This window comes from Triticum dicoccoides, chromosome 5A, assembly GCF_002162155.2.
Source record: "Triticum dicoccoides isolate Atlit2015 ecotype Zavitan chromosome 5A, WEW_v2.0, whole genome shotgun sequence".
Lineage (NCBI taxonomy): Eukaryota > Viridiplantae > Streptophyta > Magnoliopsida > Poales > Poaceae > Triticum > Triticum dicoccoides.
Window position 1 is genome coordinate 119421697 of NC_041388.1, and position 20587 is coordinate 119442283.

Consider the following 20587-nt stretch of genomic DNA (forward strand, 5'->3'; position numbering starts at 1 on the left):
TAGATAAGAAGGAGGCAACTCAATATCATATCCACATATGGGTATCTCAAGAAATTAGCTATACAAGTTGCATAAATTCCACCAAAGAAATCTACATGAATACGATTATTATGCAACCTACGTGCAACAATAGCCCCCAAGTTGTATTGTTTATCTCCTAAAAGAGCGCTCCTGAGAACGCTGAGATCAGGTACACACATGTGACATGCTTCATCTTTACCGTTTATGCACCTTTCTATGAAGAGAGCAAAATAATGTATAGCAGGAAAATGAATGCTCCCTATGGTGGCTTGTGTTACATCTCTAGATTCCCCCACAGTTATACTAGCAAGAAAATCTCTAAATTTAGATTTGCGAGGTTCACTAACATCACCCCACTGTGGAAGTTTACAAGCAGTGGTAAAATCTTCTAAGTCCATTGTATAAGATTTATCATAAAGATCAAACAGGACGGTGTGAGAATTACATGAAGATGAAAATTTGAACCTTCTCACAAAGGAATCAGTTAGATGATAGTATTGGCGGCACTTATCTGCCTCAAAGCTCTCCAGATCAGCATTACGCACATATGCATCAAATTCCTCTTTAATTCCTTCTTGGAACATGAAGTCCTCTGACGGCCATTCACAAGGCCACACTTGAGCGTCTCTTGGTGGTTCCTCGTCCACATCGCGTATTGCGGGCATGGGTCCTTGCTTCCTTGAAGAACCACCTTGGTACATTTTCCTGAATATATTTCTTCCTCTGAAAAATTTCTAAAATTTTTATTAACTCAAAATAAGAGTGAACCATACTCAACAAAATTGATAACAACTACTCCTACAAGTGCCTAGAGGCTATATCATGCATTAAAACTACTTTTGACCATATAAATTTGACATACAAGCTCAAGAACAGGGTCACCTAAGCAGCAAAAATTTGCAATGAATAAAACACTAGAAAAAAACTAATTGGACCAATGAAGGAGTCACATACCAAAGAACAATCCTCCAAAGCAGTTTTGTGAATGGAGCTTAGAGCTAGGAGATCGAAAATGGCAGCAAGATGAGCTTGCACTCGAGTTTGAGCTGGTTGGTGATTTTTGTGGGAGGAAGAAGGAGTGTGTAGTAGCTGGAATAAGTGGAGGGGAGCCACCATGGGCCCACGAGGCAGGGGGCACGCCCAGGGGGTGGGAGCGCCCTGGACCCTCGTGGCCAGGTGCTTGCTCCCCCTGCTGTGTTCTCAGTGCCAAATATTCTCAAATATTCTAGAAAAAATCATATTAAATTTTCAGGGCATTTGGAGAACTTTTATTTTCGGGGTATTTTTTATTGCATGGATAATTCAGAAAACAGACAGAAAAATACTATTTTTGCTTTATTTAATATAAATACAGAAAGTAAAAGGAGGGTACACAGAGTTGTGTTTTCAAAATTCACCCATCTCATGCTCATCAAAAGGTATTCACTAACAAGGTTGATCAGGTCTTGTTAACAAACTCATTTCAAGTAACATGAAACCAGAGAAATTTCGAATAACACTATGTTACCTCAACGGGGATATGCACGTCCCAATAATAAGAATATCATATTTCTTCTTGACAGTAGGTAGAGAAAATTCAAAACCTCCAAAAATAATCGATGGAATTTTTCCAATAGAATTGATACTGTGGACTTGAGGTTGTTTCCTCGGAAAGTGTACCATATGCTCATTACCATTAACATGAAAAGTGACATTGCCTTTGGTGCAATCAATAACAGCCCCTACAGTATTCAAAAAGGGTCTTCCAAGAATAATAGACATATTATCGTCCTCGGGAATATCAAGGATAACAAAGTCTGTTAAAATAGTAATGTTTGCAACCACAACAGGCACATCCTCACAAATACCGACATGTATAGCAGTTGATTTGTCAGTCATTTGCAAAGATATTTCAGTAGGTGTCAACTTATTCAAATCAAGTCTACGATATAAATAGAGAGGCATAACACTAACACCGGCTCCAAGATCACATAAAGCAGTTTTAACATAGTTTCTTTTAATGGAGCATGGTATAGTTGGTACTCCTGGATCTCCAAGTTTCTTTGGTATTCCACCCTTAAAGGTATAATTAGCAAGCATGGTGGAAATTTCAGCTTTCGGTATCTTTATTTTATTAGTAACAATATCCTTCATATATATAGCATAAGGATTCATTTTAAGCATATCAGTCAAACGCATACGCAAAAAGATAGGTCTAATCATTTCAACAAAGCGCTCAAAATCCTCATCATCCTTTTTCTTGGATGGTTTAGGAGGAAAAGGCATGGGTTTCTGAACCCATGGTTCTCTTTCTTTACCGTGCTTCCTAGCAACAAAGTCTCTCTTATCATAACGCTGATTCTTTAATTGTGGGTTATCAAGATCAACAACAGGTTCAATCTCTACATCATTATCATTGCTCGGTTGAGCATCAACATGAACATCATCATTAACATTATCACTAGGTTCATGTTCATTACCAGATTGTGTTTCAGCATCAGAGATAGAAATATTATTGGGATTCTCAGGTGTGTCAATAACAGGTTCACTAGAAGCATGTAAAGTCCTATCATTTTTCTTTCTCTTTCTTTTAGAAGGACTAGGTGCATCAACATTAGTTCTCTGAGAATCTTGCTCAATTCTCTTAGGGTGGCCCTCAGGATACAAAGGTTCCTGAGTCACTTTACCTCCTCTAGTTGCAACTCTAACAGCAAAGTCATTGTTTTTACTATTCAATTCATTGAGCAAATCATTCTGAGCTTTAAGTACTTGTTCTACTTGAGTGGTAACCATGGAAGCATGTTTACTAATAAGTTTAAGTTCACCTTTAACATTAGCCATATAATCACTCAAGTGTTTAATCATGTAAGCATTATGTTTCAATTGTCTACCAACATAAGCATTAAAATCTTCTTGCTTAACCATAAAGTTATCAAATTCATCCAAACATTGGCTAGCAAACTTAGCAGGAGGGATTTCAGCTTTATCATATCTATAGATAGAATTTACCTTTACTACATGTGTCGGGTTATCAAGACCGTGTGTTTCTTCTATAGGTGATGAATTAAGACCATGTATTTCTTCAACAGGAGGTAAATTCTTAACATCTTCAGCTTTAATACCTTTTTCTTTCATAGATTTCTTTGCCTCTTGCATATCTTCAGGACTGAGAAATAGAATACCCCTTTTCTTCAGAGTTGGCTTAGGAGTTGGTTCAGGAAGTGTCCAATTATTTTCATTAGTCAACATATTATTCAATAGAATTTCAGCTTCATCAACAGTTCTTTCCCTGAAAACACAACCAGCACAACTATCCAGGTGATCTCTGGAAGCATCGGTTAGTCCATTATAAAAGATATCAAGTATTTCATTTTTCTTGAGAGGATGATCAGGCAAAGCATTAAGTAATTGGAGAAGCCTCCCCCAAGCTTGTGGGAGACTCTCTTCTTCAATTTGCACAAAATTATATATTTCCCTTAAAGCAGCTTGTTTCTTATGAGCAGGGAAATATTTAGCAGAGAAGTAATAAATCATATCCTGGGGACTACGCACACAATTAGGATCAAGAGAATTAAACCATATCTTAGCATCACCCTTTAATGAGAACGGAAATATTTTAAGGATATAGTAGTAGCGAGTTTTCTCATCATTGGTGAATAGGGTGGCTATATCATTTAATTTAGTAAGATGTGCCACAACAGTTTCAGATTCATAGCCATAGAAAGGATCAGATTCAACCAAAGTAATTATATCAGGATCAACAGAGAATTCATAATCCTTATCAGTAACAAAAATGGGTGAAGTAGCATAAGCAGGATCATATTTCATTCTAGCATTCAGAGATTTTTGTTTCAGCTTAGCTAATAGTTTCTTAAGGTCACTCCTATCATTGCAGGCAAGAAAGTCTCTAGCAGTTTCTTCATCCATAACATAACCCTCAGGAACAACAGGCAATTCATATCTAGGGGGAGAATCTTCATCATCACTTTCATCAATATTATCAGTTTCAGTAATTTCATTCTCTCTAGCCCTAGCAAGTTGTTCATCAAGAAATTCACCTAGTGGCACAATATCATCAAGCATAGAAGTAGTTTCATCATAAGTATCATGCATAGCAGAAGTGGCATCATCAATAACATGCGACATATCAGAATTAATAGCAGAAGCAGGTTTAGGTGTCGCAAGCTTACTCAAAACAGAAGGTGAATCAAGTGCAGAGCTAGATGGCAGTTCCTTGCCTCCCCTCGTAGTTGAGGGAAAATCTTAGTTCTTTGATCTTTCAAGTTCTTCACAATGATAAGCAGATATAAATCCCAAGTGACTCAAATAATAGAGCTATGCTCACCGGCAACGACGCTAGAAAATAGTCTTGATAACCCACAAGTATAGGGGATCGCAACAGTTTTCGAGGGTAGAGTATTCCACCAAAATTTATTGATTCGACACAAGGGGAGCCAAAGAATATTCTCAAGTATTAGCAGCTGAGTTGTCAATTCAACCACACCTGGAAACTTAATATCTACAGCAAGGTATTTAGTAGCAAAGTAATATGATAGTAGTGGTAACGATAACAAAAGTAACGGTAACAAAAGTAATATTTTTGGGTTTCATAGTGATTGTAATAGCAGCAGCGGAAAAGTAAATAAGCGAAGAACAATATATGAAAAGCTCGTAGGCAATGGATCGGTGATGGAGAATTATGCCGGATGTGATCGATCATGTAACAGTCATAACCTAGGGTGACACAGAACTAGCTCTAGTTCATCAATGTAATGTAGGCATGTATTCCGAATATAGTCATGTGTGCTTATGTAAAAGAACTTGCATGACATCTTTTGTCCTACCCTCCCGTGGCAGCGGGGTCCTAATGGAAACTAAGGGATATTAAGGCCTCCTTTTAATAGAGTACCGGACCAAAGCATTAACACATAGTGAATACATGAACTCCTCAAACTACGGTCATCACCGGGAGTGGTCCCGATTATTGTCACTTCGGGGTTGCCGGATCATAACACATAGTAGGTGACTGTAGACTTGCAAGATAGGATCAAGAACTCACATATATTCATGAAAACATAATAGGTTCAGATCTGAAATCATGGCACTCGGCCCTAGTGACAAGCATTAAGCATAGCAAAGTCATAGCAACATCAATCTCAGAACATAGTGGATACTAGGGATCAAACCCTAACAAAACTAACTCGATTACATGATAAATCTCATCCAACCCATCACCGTCTAGCAAGCCTACGATGGAATTACTCACGCACGGCGGTGAGCATCATGAAATTGGTGATGGAGGAAGGTTGATGATGACAATGGCGACGGATTCCCCTCTCCGGAGCCCCGAACAGACTCCAGATCAGCCCTCCTGAGAGAGTTTAGGGCTTGACGGCGGCTTCGTATCGTAAAACGCGATGAATCCTTTTCTCTGATTTTTTTTTTCTCCCCGAACACGAATATATAGAGTTGGAGTTGAGGTCGGTGGAGCATCAGGGGGCCCACGAGGCAAGGGGGCGCGCCTAGGGGGTAGGGCACGCCCCCCACCCTCGTGGACAGGTGGAGGCCCCCCTGACGTGGATTCTTCTTCCAGTATTTTTTATATATTCCAAAATAATTCTCCATTGATTTTCAGGTCATTCCGAGAACTTTTATTTCTGCTGCACAAAAATAACACCATGGCAATTCTACTGAAAATAGCGTCAGTCCGGGTTAGTTCCATTCAAATCATGCAAGTTAGAGTCCAAAGCAAGGGCAAAAGTGTTTGGAAAAGTAGATACGACGGAGACGTATCAGGGATCGGGACCCTACCCCCTCAATCACCTGTAGCCGAGCGCCCCGGCCCGACCTCTTTCGAGCCCACAGTCACATCCTCCAATGGACGAGTGATGACCCACAAGCCTAGGGGATCTATCATAGTCGTTTCGATAAGTAAGAGTGTCGAACCCAATGAGGAACACAAGGAAATGACAAGCGGTTTTCAGCAAGGTATTCTCTGCAAGCATTGAAATTATGAGTAACAGATAGTTTTGTGAAAAGATAAATCATAACAGGTAACAAGTAATGAAAGTAAACAAGGTGCAGCAAGGTGGCCCAATCCTTTTTGTAGTAAAGGACAAGCCTGTATGAACTCTGATATAAAACAAAGCGCTCCCGAGGACACATGGGAATTGTTGTCAAGTTAGTTTTCATCATGCTCATATGGTTCGCGTTCGTTACTTTGATAATTTGATATGTGGGTGGACCGGTGCTTGGGTGCTGCCCTTCCTTGGACAAGCCTCCCACTTATGATTAACCCCTCTCGCAAGCATCCGCAACTACAAAAGAAGAAGAATTAAGGTAAACCTAACCATAGCATGAAGCATATTGATCCAAATCAGCCCCTTACGAAGCAACGCATAAACTTGGGTTTAAGCTTCTGTCACTCTAGCAACCCATCATCTACTTATTACTTCCCAATGCCTTCCCCTAGGCCCAAATCATGGTGAAGTGTCATGTAGTCGACGTTCACATAACACCACTAGAGGAGAGACAACATACATTTCATCAAAATATCGAACGAATACCAAATTCACATGATTACTTATAACAAGACTTCTCCCATGTCCTCAGGAACAAATGTAACTACTGACAAAGTATATTCATGTTCATAATAAGAGGAGTATTAATTATCATTAAGGATCTGAACATATGATCTTCCACCAAATAAACCAACTAGCATCAACAACAAGGAGTAATCAACACTACTAGTAACCCACAGGTACCAATCTGAGGTTTTGAGACAAAGATCGGATACAAGAGATGAACTAGGGTTTGAGAGGAGATGGTGCTGGTGAAGATGTTGATGGAGATTGACCCCCTCTTGATGAGAGGATCGTTCGTGATGACGATGGCTTCGGTTTCCCCTCCCGGAAGGAAGTTTCCCCGGCAGAACAGCTCCGTCGGAGCCCTAGATTAATTCTGCCCAGGTTCCGCTTCGGGACGCCGGCGCTTCGTCTCGAAAGCTTCCTTCTTATTTTTTAGGTCAAAACACACCATGTAGCAGAAGATGGGCATTGGAGGCCTGCCAGGGGGCCCACAAGGACGGGGGGCCCTCCACCCTTGTGGCTGGCTGGTGGCCCCCTCTGGTGCTTTCTTCGTCTAATATTTTTTATATATCCCAAAAATATTCTGCGTGAAGTTTCAGGACTTTTGGAGTTGTGCAGAATAGGTCTTTAATATTTGCTCCTTTTCCCGTCCAGAATTCCAGCTGCGGGCATTCTCTCTCTTCATGTAAACCTTATAAAATAAGAGAGAAAAGACATAAATATTGTGATATAATGTGTAATACCAGAAATCACCTCCTAATCAGAACCAGCCTCCTCCCTAGCATGGTTTGCATCAGAAGCCATGGCCATCACGCGTGCATGCCCCTCAGCCACTCGAGTATGAATTAGGCCCCTCTTCGTCACACTTTCCGCGACAACAGCCTAGGCCAACTCCTGTGCTCCAAAGCTTTCCAACCTCTCCAAAGGGAGCCTTGCTCGGGACTCCAAATAACATGACTACTTGAGGCCACTTTCAACAAGTTTGCATTAGACGTAAGAGCCAAAACTTTAAATGTTGGCATAGATCACGTAATGGGCTTAGGAAATATACCTTCGAGGCCTTGTGTCGCCTTAAGGTTCATTGCCCTCTCCATCATACCCGAACCCGACGTGATGACCGACATCACACTCTCCCTGGAAGGTAGAAGCCGTGATTGGCGAGGTGGGGTCCTGCACACCCTCAGCCGCCTTCTCATTCTTCTCCCCCCACTTGAGTCCCAGCATCCCCTTGAACGCCCCCCAAACATTTTTCCATGGGGAGCATATTTTCGATGAAGGTCTCCCCATCGAACTAGTCCAGGAGTGCCATAGAGTTCCACGGTCTTGTCAGTAACATGGACATTTCCAAACCCTTTAGGTGTCGTGGAGAGCATAAGGGTGAGTCTGCGCGACGAGTATACCTGAGCGAGTTGGAACTTGGAAGGATGGGAAATTTTAAGGGTTTTGGAGTTTGATCTTTGAGCATGTAGTAACAAATATTTCCTCTCATATCGTCGAAGATCTCTTTTTGATAGTATCAACTAATGGCCTCAAAGTGACACTTATTGCCAAAATGGAATTAATAAACAGTGCCCTCGCCAAAAAATATACAAATAATAGTTAATGAACAGATTGTCTGTCTGCTAGCAAAATTCATGGAAAGGTTTATTAGAAGGGTGTTTGTTTCCAGGGACTTATTGGTCTAGGGACTTATTAATAAGTCCCTATAAGTCTCATCTAAACCAAACAGGAGGGACTTATAGGGACTTAAAGTGGGCATTTGGGACTTATGAAATAAGACTCTCAATGAGGGACTTATAGTTGTAATATGGTCTTATAGAGACTTATAAGTCCCAGAAACCAAACAGGTAGGGACTTTTTAGGGACTTGGGACTTATAAATTGGAACTAAAAAAAATCTTAAGACTTATGAACCAAACAGGGCCCTAGGCACGCACCAGGGCGCCGTGGCAAGCCACCCCACATTATTAGGCTTGCACCATGACGACGATGTGCCGCGGTGGTATATATAAGACGGCGACAACTACATCTAGCTGCATGGTTGAGGAGAAATGGCGGGAGCCCACAAGTTCATCTTCCCCAACTTCCTCTCGCTCTTCTTCCATGGTGGCTGTGGGGCCGCATTGCCACCACCGCACCCCTCTGACGTCCTTGTCCACAAGCGGGCGCCACCCTCGGCTCGGCTCACCGACGCAACCGCGCTGGTCGTCGACGTCGACGGCGGCTTGCTCCTCTCCTCGGGCTCCCTCTTCCCCTACTTCATGCTGGTCGCCATCGAGGCCGGCGGCTTGCTCAGGGGCCTCCTCCTGCTCCTCCTCTACCCTTTCATCGCCTGCATCGGCGGCGACGTGGCCATCAGGGCTATGGCCTTCGTCGCCTTCTGCGGGCTCCGCGCCACGAGGTTCCGCGCTGGCCGCGCCGTGTTGCCGCGGTGGCTCCTGGAGAACGTCGGTCTCGAGGCGTTCGACGCCGTGCGGCGGCGGTGGTCCTCTGGCGCTGCCGGTAGGAGGGCGGCGGTGGTGTGGGCCAGCAGGATGCCGAGGGTGATGGTGGAGCCGTTCTTGAAAGATTACCTGGAGGCCGACGTGGCCGATGTCGTCGCGGCGAGGGAGATGAAGGTGCTGTGGGGGCTCTATACCGGCCTCATGGAGGAAGGAGGCGGCGAGGCGGCGTCCGAGGCAAGGAAGAAGATCATGGAGGGCGCCTTCGGCGATGATGTCGTGGGCTTCTCCGGAGGATCCATGGAATTTCTTTGCAACAACACTCTGTCTTCCTCGTGCAAGGAGGTGTACGTGGTGAGCGCCGAGGAGAAGAGCAAGTGGCGGCCATTGCCGCGGGACGAGTACCCGAGGCCGCTCGTCTTCCACGACGGCCGCCTCGCCTTCCTTCCGACGCCGCTCGCTACCGTCGCCATGCTCGTGTGGCTCCCATTGGGCGCCGCTCTCGCCGTGGCCCGCATCGCCGTCGCGATGACGCTCCCATACAAGTACGCCACGCCGATCCTCTCCGCCACAGGCCAGTCGTGGCGCCTCCGCGGCTCGCTGCCGCCGCCGCCGTCGTCGCGCGGGCAGCTCTACGTGTGCAACCACCGGACGCTCATCGACCCCGTGTACGTGTCCATCGCGCTGGACCGCCCCGTGCGCGCCGTGTCCTACAGCCTGAGCCGGCTCTCGGAGCTCATCTCCCCCATCGGCCGCACCGTGCACCTCGCCAGGGACCGCGCCCACGACGGCGCCGCCATGGCGCGCCTCCTGGCCGGGGGAGCGCACGTCGTGGTCTGCCCCGAGGGCACCACCTGCCGCGAGCCGTACCTGCTCCGCTTCAGCCCGCTGTTCGCCGAGCTCAGCGGCGACGGCGTCGTGCCCGTGGCGCTCGCCGTCGAGACGGCCATGTTCCATGGCACCACGGCAGGCGGCTGGAAGTCCATGGACGCGCTCTACTACCTGGCCAACCCAAGGATGTGCTACACCGTGGAGTTCCTCGGCAGGGTCGACACGTCGCCCGTCAGGGACGGCGGCGCCGCGAGCACGGACGTGGCCAACCGCGTGCAGCGCCTGATGGCGGCGTCGCTCGGGTACGAGTGCACCATGCTCACCAGGAAGGACAAGTATCTCATGCTCGCCGGCAACGACGGCGTGGTGCGCGCAAAGGGGGCAGCGTGCCAGTGGCCGTGACGGAAAAGAATTACTCTAGATGCAAGCGTCGGAAAAAAAGAAAAAGAAAATAGAGGGAGGCAGGACAAATTTGATTTGAGATCGAGAGTTTGCTACAGCATATGTACTCTGTAGCCTCTGTTAAAGATATATACTACTCCCTCCGTTCCTAAATATTTGTCTTTTTAAAGTTTCAAATGGACTACCACATACGGATGTATATAGACATATTTTAAAGTGTAGATTCACTTATTTTGCTCTGTATGTAGTCACTTGTTGAAATCTCTAGAAAGACAAATATTTAAGAACGGAGGGAGTAGTATATACTCTTTAAAGTTTTTGCACATCCTTCAACGCCGCATTACCTTTTCCATATGAGAATAGGGTTCTTTGGCCCTGGCAAAAATATATACTCCTTATATTTTGAAACTCATACATAAATTCATATATACGTAGATACACTTACTCCTATAAAAGCTCCCATCCACACCCTAATTCTATAAGTATCTGCAAGAATCTGACGCACATTACCAGATGACTTGAAATAAATTCAGGAAAAATGCGAACATTGGTGTCAAGTCTAAGACTTCACCACTGTCCTCCTAACCACTCAATTACATATTGGTTCACTCTATATTTTAGAATTGAGAGAGTATATATATCATGAAAGAAATGACACAAATAATCTCCCTACATTATGTTCACTAGGTAGTATTAGAGCATCTCCAAAAGTCCCTACATGTACATTATGTTCATCCATTACATCACCACCAAAAGTTAGCACTAAACCCTAGCCTAGCTACAAAACTCATTTGTACTAAACCCTAGCTAAATGAAAGGGCTCGGCGATGAACGCTACAATAGCCGCGGCCATCACCACATCGGTGGGGGCCATGTGGCGGTTCTGTGGCAGCCTCGAGATCGGAGTGGGAGATGACCACAACCAACATCACCTACTCCTCGGCATCTGCCCGAGACGGGGAAGCCTATCAGCGAGGGGAGTGTGAAGGGAGCGGCGTTCACGATCTCAGAGCAGGGTAACGACCGCGACCATCATTGCCTCCTCCTCGGTTTCGTTGGTCGACACCAGGGACATGGGCCGAGGGAGGGTAGCGGGTCGTCGTTCGGGAAGAGGGCCTGGATGACTAGCGACCAGAGTCACCCTCCATTAGCGGCGGTTGAAAGCTGCCTTCTTCCTCGTCTGAGTCATCATGTGTCGTCATGACAACATGAGGTGGGGACGCCCAGGGGCCCCTATGGTGGGACGGCTCGCCATCGTCTAGTGGAGATCGAATACGACGAGGCTAGCCAATGTCATTGGACCGAGGTGCGTGATCACATGAAGGGACCAAGGGGTTGTTTGGTTGCTGCCCCCATTCCTCGCCAATCGTGGGCTGACCAAAAAACTAGCAAAGGATTCGCGTGCACTGGTTTCACCAATTTGTTGGCGTGAAATCAATTGGAGGGTGGGTGGACGGGCTGAGCATGCCAAAAAATAGGAGCTAATCCAAACATACGCCCACGTCTCAGTCAACGCCAATGTTTTGGCTTGGCAGGTGAGGGCAGCGATCCAAATGTCCCCCAAGTACGAGTGCTGTTACCGTTGGCGCGAGTGATTGTCGATCATCCAAAGAAGCTAGATGTCACGGTGGGGTCCGAGCAGGTCCTCGCAACTGTGGCAAGGCATCATGGGAAACGACCGGTGGGGTTTGTAGATTGGACTTCTGGGATCGTAGTGCAGAGTGAACCGGGGCACGAAGAAGAGAGCGAGGCAAGAGAAAGTATGAAAAGGCCCTTTTATGAAGGTGAGGTCGGTGCGGGGTTACACCACTAAATCAAAAAAAAAAAAATGTGACTACAATACCAAACAAACTTGCATACATGGCTGCTTGCATTTTCGCTACAAGACAAGTTGTGGCTGCTTGCATTTTTGCTACAAGACAAGTTTAGGTCATCAAAAGAACCCTACAAAAGTTTAGGTCATCAAAACGAGCATGTAGCTGATTGATATTTTTCCAGAAAAAGGGAAACAAATTGGGAGAAAATAAAAAATGCGTCTGCCGGGAGTCGAACCCGGATCTATTGCTTGGAAGGCAATTATCCTAACCGTTGGACTACAGACGCTTTGATGTCAGCAACATTTCATTACCTTATACCAACGGAACAGAAAGGCGTCATCACGCACTATTCTTGAGACGTACAAGAAATGAGAGACAAAATGCCACCGTCACCTGCGCAAGCAGGCCCAGAAAGTCATTACTTCACACTACAGCCAGTCTGGGGGGACGAAACAGTGGAACAAACCACTCCACCGATCGCTTGATCGATGGCCTGGATAGTTCTGCAATGGGAAGGGCTTGCTGGAATCTAGCCTGGATAGTTCGAGCCATGAAAAGATTGCTGAAATGTGACCTTGATGGTTCTTCTGCCATCAACAGCCAGTTTCTACCAAAATGCCAGCATCATCTGCAGAAGCAGACTCCAGACCAGACCTAAATTTGGGGGCTAAACAGTTCCGACATCCTAGATAGTTCATCTGCCATAACCTGGATAGTTTCTTCTGATACAGAGAAGATTGTGCTAAAGTGTTGTCTTGAATGAACAGGAGAAAGTAGTTAGGTCGTGGCTGACGGCCTTCGGCGATAAATAGCACCTAACAAGAGCAGGAACCAGAGATTGGACAGAAAGCCATGGGGCTTTCCACATTATGGCCATAATGTTAAAAGGGAATCTGTACTAATTGCCGCACCTTATGATGAACTGGAAAAAAATCTAGTAAGTTGTCTGTACAAAGTTGGTGGACATAATTAGTTGGTACTCCCTCCGTCCGGAAATACTTGTCCTCAAACGCGTTGCGTCTGAAGGAATTTGCTTGAAGGTTCTTCAGATTATGACCAAAACAGGCCAACATATCAACAAGATGACAAGATGGCATTGCTTACCAGCAGGTATTGAAAGTTTCCAGATCGTGATCAGATTGATCGAGGGGGGCCACGAGACGTGATTAAAGTTTCCAGATCATAGATACGCTGTTGAAAGCAAAGTGCAGGATCATGCGCAGCAACAGTACCAGTATAAGGACAGTCGTACACCAATTTCGGCTCATCAATGCACCATACGGCAAATAGCAAATAAGTGAAGAAACTCACTAAATTATCTAACCAATGCAGAATGATTTTATTATTTCCAATTGACAATTCTCCTGTCGGCAGAAAATCTGGAACCAGCTGCTTGGTATTGTGGCATGGAGAAAATTATGGCGAGATAAGACGGTGAATCAACAAGGTCCCAACAATCAATAGAAAGTCTTAATAATCTCAAGTAAGGTACATTTAAGAAAATCTACCCATAACCAGTTCCAAGTGTTGAATTCTTGATCATCTGAAACTCACGCCACAGGCCCTAAATGCAACATACTCCCTCCGTCCGGAAATACTTGTCCTAGAAATGGATAAAATGGATGTATCTATAACTAAAATAAGTCTAGATACAACCATTTCTACGACAAGTATTTCCGGATGGAGGGAGTACAAAGTAGTGACAGAACAAAATGATATGCCAAATTCAGAGAGATGCATTAGAACTACATACATTTCAAAGAAAGATGGTCAGAAGCATGCACAGATAAGTTCAGTGATGATAAACTGCAAATTTTTAATAGTCTCTATTTGATAGAAAAACTTGCAGGAGACCAGCAACAAACAAGTTGGGGGCATGAACAAGAATTCTCTACGACCAAAGTTATTGCTACTTATTGATTGGCGAATCCACTCAATCATCTCCAGCCTTTATTGAGCATGGAGGACACCTACCAACAACTGTTGAACAGTATTAAGGTATGATCATTCGTGAAGTTTGCATACCTAGCCAATCATCTTCCACACTGCTAGATTGCCACCATATTGGTTAGATCATGTCATGAGTTTAACAAGTCAATACCCAGCACTGTACTCCGTTAAATGCAGTTGGAAATGTTAGTACCTTGTACAGACGAAAGCAAAAAGATTCTAAGAGTGTCTGGATAAATGATGAAGATATGCTGATTTTTTGGAGTAACAATATGAACCAAACGGTGCATATATAGGCTACCAAGGTTTAATTAACTATACAGTCCAGCAAACATGAGGACCTGCAGAGGAATTCAACAACTACCATGCAGAATATGAAGGAATTTGCCAGTCACTAAGCATTTTGTCACGCACAGATCAACAGCAACTGAATGCATTGAAAAAACTAGTCTACTCAAACAAGGAGAACATCAGAAGTAACATAAGCACGTCTTGATCAAATTATAGACCAGCTCTTCTTATTTACTGCTAAAATAAAAGCATCTATTCCAACTACCAAGCATCTAGATATGTAATGACTTCGGCAATTAGTTTTACTAATTAAGCCAATAAAAGGATGCATGAGTTTTACAATAGAGAGTTGTGCTAATTACTTAGATTTGCCTTTTTAACCCACACTGGTATTTTGGCTTTTGATGCTTTTCAAAAAATAAAAGGTGTACTAAACAATGCATCTACAAGGGAATGATCATACCACATAATTTGGAAAAACAACAACAGCTCAAGATTTAGGGAGAAGACCTGATGAGCTTATCTCACTAATTACTACCATCGTAATAGTGGTCACCGATACAGGGAAAACACCTAATGTAATTACTTCATCGTACAAGTGTTCCTTTGTATAAGAACTAAACCATACAGTAGATACGCATGCTACCTCAAGACCTTCTCCACGGTATACTTCTCCAGTTTCACCTTCCTATTTCTTCTTCTGAGGTCTTCGGCATTGTCATCGTCAACTTCATCAACAAGAATGATTTCAGGTTCATCGCCATCTTCAACGTCATCGTCAACATTGCCAAAAGACTCTAGTTCAGCCTCATCATCCCCATCGTCCACCCTCCCATATTCCTCATCAATATACTCGTCATCCAACTGTTGAGATCGCATAGCATGGAACTCTGGTGGAGGAGGGCAATCTTCAGTAATCGCCTCATCTCGTTTCATCACAAGGTGTCTAATGATTCTTTCATCCTTATCTAGCAGAGTCTTGAACTCGTTTATGGATTGTGCCTGTATCTCAAAGTTCATTAGGATGTAGTTGGCATGTGTTGCTTTCTTTATCTTGTAAGCAAGTCTGCGCAGTCCCCAGTTGTTCACCCTCCAAATCCTTCCTTTCTTCTCTCTGATAAAGTCTACAATAGAACGAAGAACATAGTTTATAGCATACCTTACAGCAGCAAAATCCTCGATAGAACTGAAACACCCCAAATAGTATGTTTTAGGCGATTAAAGTTAGCAAATCAGCCAGACAGGAGTATTCTTTAGCAGGCCATGGCTCCAGAAGAGTGTCAAACCCTTTGCCGCCATAACATGGAAGTTTGTCATACTCATCATGACTGAGATTAACTCGCTGAGGATTTAAGTACATACAAACAACATGTGGACAAAATCACATCTTTGTACAACTGAGTAAGTGATGCGTGAGTATCGAGAAATGCACCTTGTACTTTTGATACAACGTCTTCAACTTCTTCCACGCGGTCCTCGTGAATGAGGTAAACAACTTCATAGTGTCGCACTGCAGAATGATGGAGAATGTTCATTATCCTGATCTTAGATCACCACATCTGAACAGGCGTGCAATGATGCCGCCATATATAACCAATTAAAATGTTTTGATAAGGGGGGAAAGGGAAGAGGTCTTACTTCTTTGCAGATTTAAACCACTCTCTAGCTGAATGTTAAGAAGCTCGTATAGCTTTTCTGTAAATTTAGTTGGGTTAGACAGATCGCGTATTGGCATCAAGCACAAAAAGGACCAACTGAGTGCAAAATGACTATCACCTTCTTCGGCGTCCGCGAATTCTGGCAAAGCTTCACCGTCCTCTTTCACCTTTTTCTGCAAAACAATCAGCACAAAAAAGTATAATCAACTATAAATCTCATTTTTTGCTTTCTTCTCAAGGAACAAATAAATATTGAAAATGTTATGGCCGGCCGGCTTAGGCCCGCAAGTTATCTTAGTTTTTATTTTTAGATTAGGCAAGTTATCTTAGGCAAGTTATCTTAGGTTGATTCTTCTACAAGTTATCTAGGATATAAATATAGGTTGTAAGGCTCTTTTTGAAGGCAAGCAATAAGAAGAATATTATCTCCTATTGCCCGGCTCCCTGAGGAGCCGGAACCCTAGCCGCCAACAGCCCTAGCCACCGCCCTTCTCCTAGCCGCGACGGCGCCCTGCCGCCGGCGCGCCCGATCCTCGCCACGTCTCCCTCCATCCTTCCCTTACCACCTACGCCCTAGACCTGGTAGAGTACTTGATCCTACCAATTTGGTATCAGGTAACCGGGTTTCGACCATGTCTCCGCCAATTCCACCGCCACCACCACCGCTGCCCGCCAACTCCTCCACCACCGCCGCCTCTGCGCCGGGCGTCACGGCCTCGCTCTCGGCGGGCACCACTGCGTCGCTCTCAGCGCCGGTCCTAACGGCACCCGGCACAACGCCGGGCCAAGGGCAGCCACAGGCCCCCGTCCAACACTCGCCGCCGCCATCACCTCCCCCGCAGCCGCAACAGTTCACGCCGGAGGCCATGGCGGGCGTCCTCAACGACCTCGTCACCGCGGTTCAAGGGATCCGCCTCTACCTGGCAGGTCCGTACGGGCCGCCCCCACCACTCCATCCAGCCATGGCCGCGGGTCAGCAGGCGCTTCCGTGGTACTCGGCACCGGGGGCCATCACCGGACTCCATCCAGCCATGGCCGCAGGTCAGCAGGCGCTTCCATGGTACTCGGCACCGGGGGCCATCACCGGAGGCTACCCGGCGCTCCCCGCCCCAGCGGCCGCACCGCCGCCTTGGGCGCAGTGGCCGCCGCAGATCGCGCCGGCAGCCCCGCCACTTCTCGCCACCACGGGGCCGCAGTGGCCCACTTGGACCGCGCCGGCCGCGCCGTCCTCCGTCGCGCCCTACCTTCCAGCGGCCTCGGAGCAGGGTCCTCCACCGGCCCCGCCCAGCCCTAACCTGGGCATCGGCGCCTCGGAGCAGGGCCAGACCCAGCAGCTTCTTCTGGCGTCACCGCCGGCCCCCACGCCGCAGGCGCCGGTGCAGCTCCACCAGGCGCCGCCGCCATCGACAGTACCACCACCCGCGCCTAGGGCTACGGGTCGGCCCCTGCACCAGGTGCAGTTTCCACCGTCACCATCGCCGATCCCCGCTTGGGCGACCGGCTCGTCTTCGGGGCCGGTCTACTCCACGCCGCCGGAACACCCGACGCCCTCCCTGCGGTTTGATCACCCCTCCAGCTCGGCGAACTACGCCCCGGCGCTTCCCGACCCAGCATACGCGCTGGCGGCGACTACGGCCGCCCCCGGGCACGGCGGGCCGACACCCCCTCGCTTCGCCAAACTGGACTTCGCCACCTACGAGGGCACGGAGGACCCCCTCAACTGGCTCAACCAGTGCGAGCAGTTCTTTCGAGGGCAGCGGACGCTCGCTTCGGATCGCACCTGGCTCGCGTCCTATCATCTTCGAGGCGCAGCGCAGACCTGGTACTACGCCCTCGAGCAGGACGAGGGCGGCATGCCACCATGGGAGCGCTTCCGGGAGCTCTGTCTCCTCCGGTTCGGGCCTCCTATCCGCGGGAGCCGACTGGCGACCCTCGGCCGCTTACCTTTCACATCCACGGTGCAGGACTACGCCGACCGCTTCCAGGCCCTGGCGTGCCACGCGCCGGGCGTCTCCGCCACTCAGCGCGCCGAGTTATTTGTGGGTGGTCTACCGGACCATATCCGCGTCGACGTGGAGCTTCGGGGACCCCAGGATCTCCAGTCGGCCATGTATTACGCCCGCGCGTTCGAGCGCCGCGCGGTGGCCATCCAGCAGGAATCACCGTCCCAGACTGCTGGGTCGCTACCCGAACCGGATTCCGCGCAGGGTCGGCCTGTGCAGGCTTCTGCGGCACCCCTCGCCGCGACCGCGGGGCGCCCGTTCCGCCAGCTCACCCCAGCTGAGATACTCGAGCGTCGCCGCCAAGGGTTGTGCTTCAACTGCGACGAACCCTACAAGCCCGGCCACGCCTGCCCGCGACTCTTCTACCTGGAGGTGGCAGACTACATTCCGGAGGACGCCGTCGCCGCTGACCTGGCCGCCCCAGATGTCGAGAAGGTGTTTGACGCTGGTTGATTACCTCGAAGAGTTCAAGCAAGCGCTTCCCCACCTTACAGCTCGAGGACGAGCTGTTTGTGCAGGCGGGGAGAAGTGTTATGGCCGGCCGGCTTAGGCCCGCAAGTTATCTTAGTTTTTATTTTTAGATTAGGCAAGTTATCTTAGGCAAGTTATCTTAGGTTGATTCTTCTACAAGTTATCTAGGATATAAATATAGGTTGTAAGGCTCTTTTTGAAGGCAAGCAATAAGAAGAATATTATCTCCTATTGCCCGGCTCCCTGAGGAGCCGGAACCCTAGCCGCCAACAGCCCTAGCCACCGCCCTTCTCCTAGCCGCGACGGCGCCCTGCCGCCGGCGCGCCCGATCCTCGCCACGTCTCCCTCCATCCTTCCCTTACCACCTACGCCCTAGACCTGGTAGAGTACTTGATCCTACCAGAAAACTTCTAATCTAAGGAAACAAACATTAAAATGATTATAACCGAACAAATAAATATTGAAAACTTCTAATCTAAGGAAACAAACATTAAAATGATTATAACCATTACAATTTGTCTGTCATTTAAGTCTTAGCAGTGATAGTTTGGTCCATTGGCTAATAGCAACGATTTATGGTGTTCAGAGATTAACGCAATCATGCAAGGAACCAAATTAGAAGGAGCAATTCCTGCTGAAGACCATGCTGCGACGTACTTACAGGACCATCTTCTACCACCGGCAATTCAAAATACAGATTTTTTTGCAGGCAATGCTATCTTCTGTGATGCTGCATGGCGAATACAACCAGATGATGGTACTAAACATGCAGGAATTGGAGTCTTCATCCAGGTTCAGAACAATCAGCATATCCAGCAATTTCACATCTCGGCAATGTCCCCCCGGCTTCTTCTACCTAGAAAGCCGCCGCCGCCGGGCTCGGTGACCTGCACGCCCCAGTTGCCGCGGAGGTGTTTGGTGACGGCTGATCACCTCGAGGAGTTCCGCAAAGCGCTTTCCCGCCTTCCAGCTCGAGGACGAGCTGTTTGTGTAGGCGGGGAGAAATGTTATGAGCGGCATATATTACAGCCAGGCAGTTAGGGGCCTGGCCCAGTTATCTTATCGTGTTAGGGGCTTAGCCCAATTATATCATTAGGAGGATTATATAAACTCATGTAAGGACCCGTTTTGAGATTAAGCAAGAAGCAATCATTATTTGCTCGGCTTCCCGAAGGGAGCCGGGAGACCTAACCCTAGCCGCCTCCTGCCAACGCCGCCGCCTCTTCCCTCGCGCACGACGGCGACCGCGAGATCGCCCGCGTCCAGCCCCCTCCTTCCCCTACAATCTCCGCCCTAGACCCAGTAGAACCCTAGTTTCTACCATATTTCTTCCAAACGAAAGATGAGGGGCCAAATGCCAAGCATAAGGGACTGTTACCAGCATTTTAGCAAAATAGAAACATTGCAGATTGTATCAGTAGAATTCGCCCATCCAGCCCAAGAAACATCATCATGAAACTACACTTGTGGATCTACCCATGCTCACTATTAATAAATACTGCAATCTGGAAACTATGAGCAGAGAATGATACCAAACTATGCTCAGAGAATGACACCATATTCAGAATTCAGATACGGAAAGCTGCAACAAATACCATCTATTGCCTCCAATAATCTGCCTAGCTTTTCGGTCCAAGGTCTATCGAATAATATGCCTACTTCACCAAACTAGCAACCATGCTACATTTGATATTCGTCAAAGGGAGTTCATTATCCATAAGCTAACATCAAAATTCTCCGCAACCCAAATGCCAACGCTCTACAGAATTAGTGCAACTGCCCGCAGCACAAATCACGGGCACACGCACCTTTCTGAGAAGCACGGCCTCGGGGAACGGCCCGGTGACCTCGCCGGCCTTGGGGTTGAAGCTGTGCGCGTCCACCCTCTCCTCCCCCGCCTCCCCGTCCTGCCGCCCCCTCTTCTTCCTGGCCCCCGCGGCCACGAACCGGCGCCTCCCCACGCCAAGGGCGAGCCGCACCGTGCTGACCAGCGGTGGCGAAGGCGCCAGGAGGAAGAGAGGCCGCGTCGACGCGGCGGTGGCCTCCATGAGCGACGGTTGTCGGTGAGAAGAGGAGAGGAGGAAGGTTCTCGCGGGGGTTTTGGTTTGGGGACGCGGAGCGAAACGAAACGTGGGCA

The 20587-nt window shown here is 47.3% G+C and overlaps 2 protein-coding genes and 1 non-coding gene across 4 annotated transcripts; 1 reads left to right on the forward strand and 2 right to left on the reverse strand.

Annotated features, from left to right (window-relative positions):
* The first annotated feature begins 8637 nt into the window (after positions 1–8637).
* On the forward strand, positions 8638–10298 carry LOC119299989 (probable glycerol-3-phosphate acyltransferase 3). Its single transcript, XM_037577081.1, has one exon. The coding sequence runs from the start codon at positions 8638–8640 to the stop codon at positions 10258–10260; it is 1623 nt and encodes a 540-aa protein (XP_037432978.1). The 3' UTR covers positions 10261–10298.
* Positions 10299–12291: 1993 nt separating this feature from the next.
* TRNAG-UCC lies at positions 12292–12363 on the reverse strand. Its single transcript has one exon. It is a non-coding gene; the product is annotated as a tRNA-Gly (tRNA).
* Positions 12364–14762: 2399 nt separating this feature from the next.
* Positions 14763–20571, reverse strand: LOC119299991. 2 transcript variants are annotated; one of them, XM_037577084.1, is made up of 5 exons: positions 20259–20570; positions 16095–16149; positions 15957–16013; positions 15751–15828; positions 14763–15442 (listed from the first exon to the last, which is right to left on the reverse strand). In XM_037577084.1, exons 1-5 carry the CDS (start codon positions 20496–20498, stop codon positions 14961–14963), a joined length of 912 nt encoding a protein of 303 aa, XP_037432981.1. In that variant the 5' UTR covers positions 20499–20570; the 3' UTR covers positions 14763–14960. The 2 variants fall into 2 exon arrangements, with proteins under 2 accessions (XP_037432981.1, XP_037432980.1); XM_037577083.1 differs by having other exon boundaries at positions 15957–16149; positions 20259–20571.
* Positions 20572–20587: the final 16 nt, after the last annotated feature.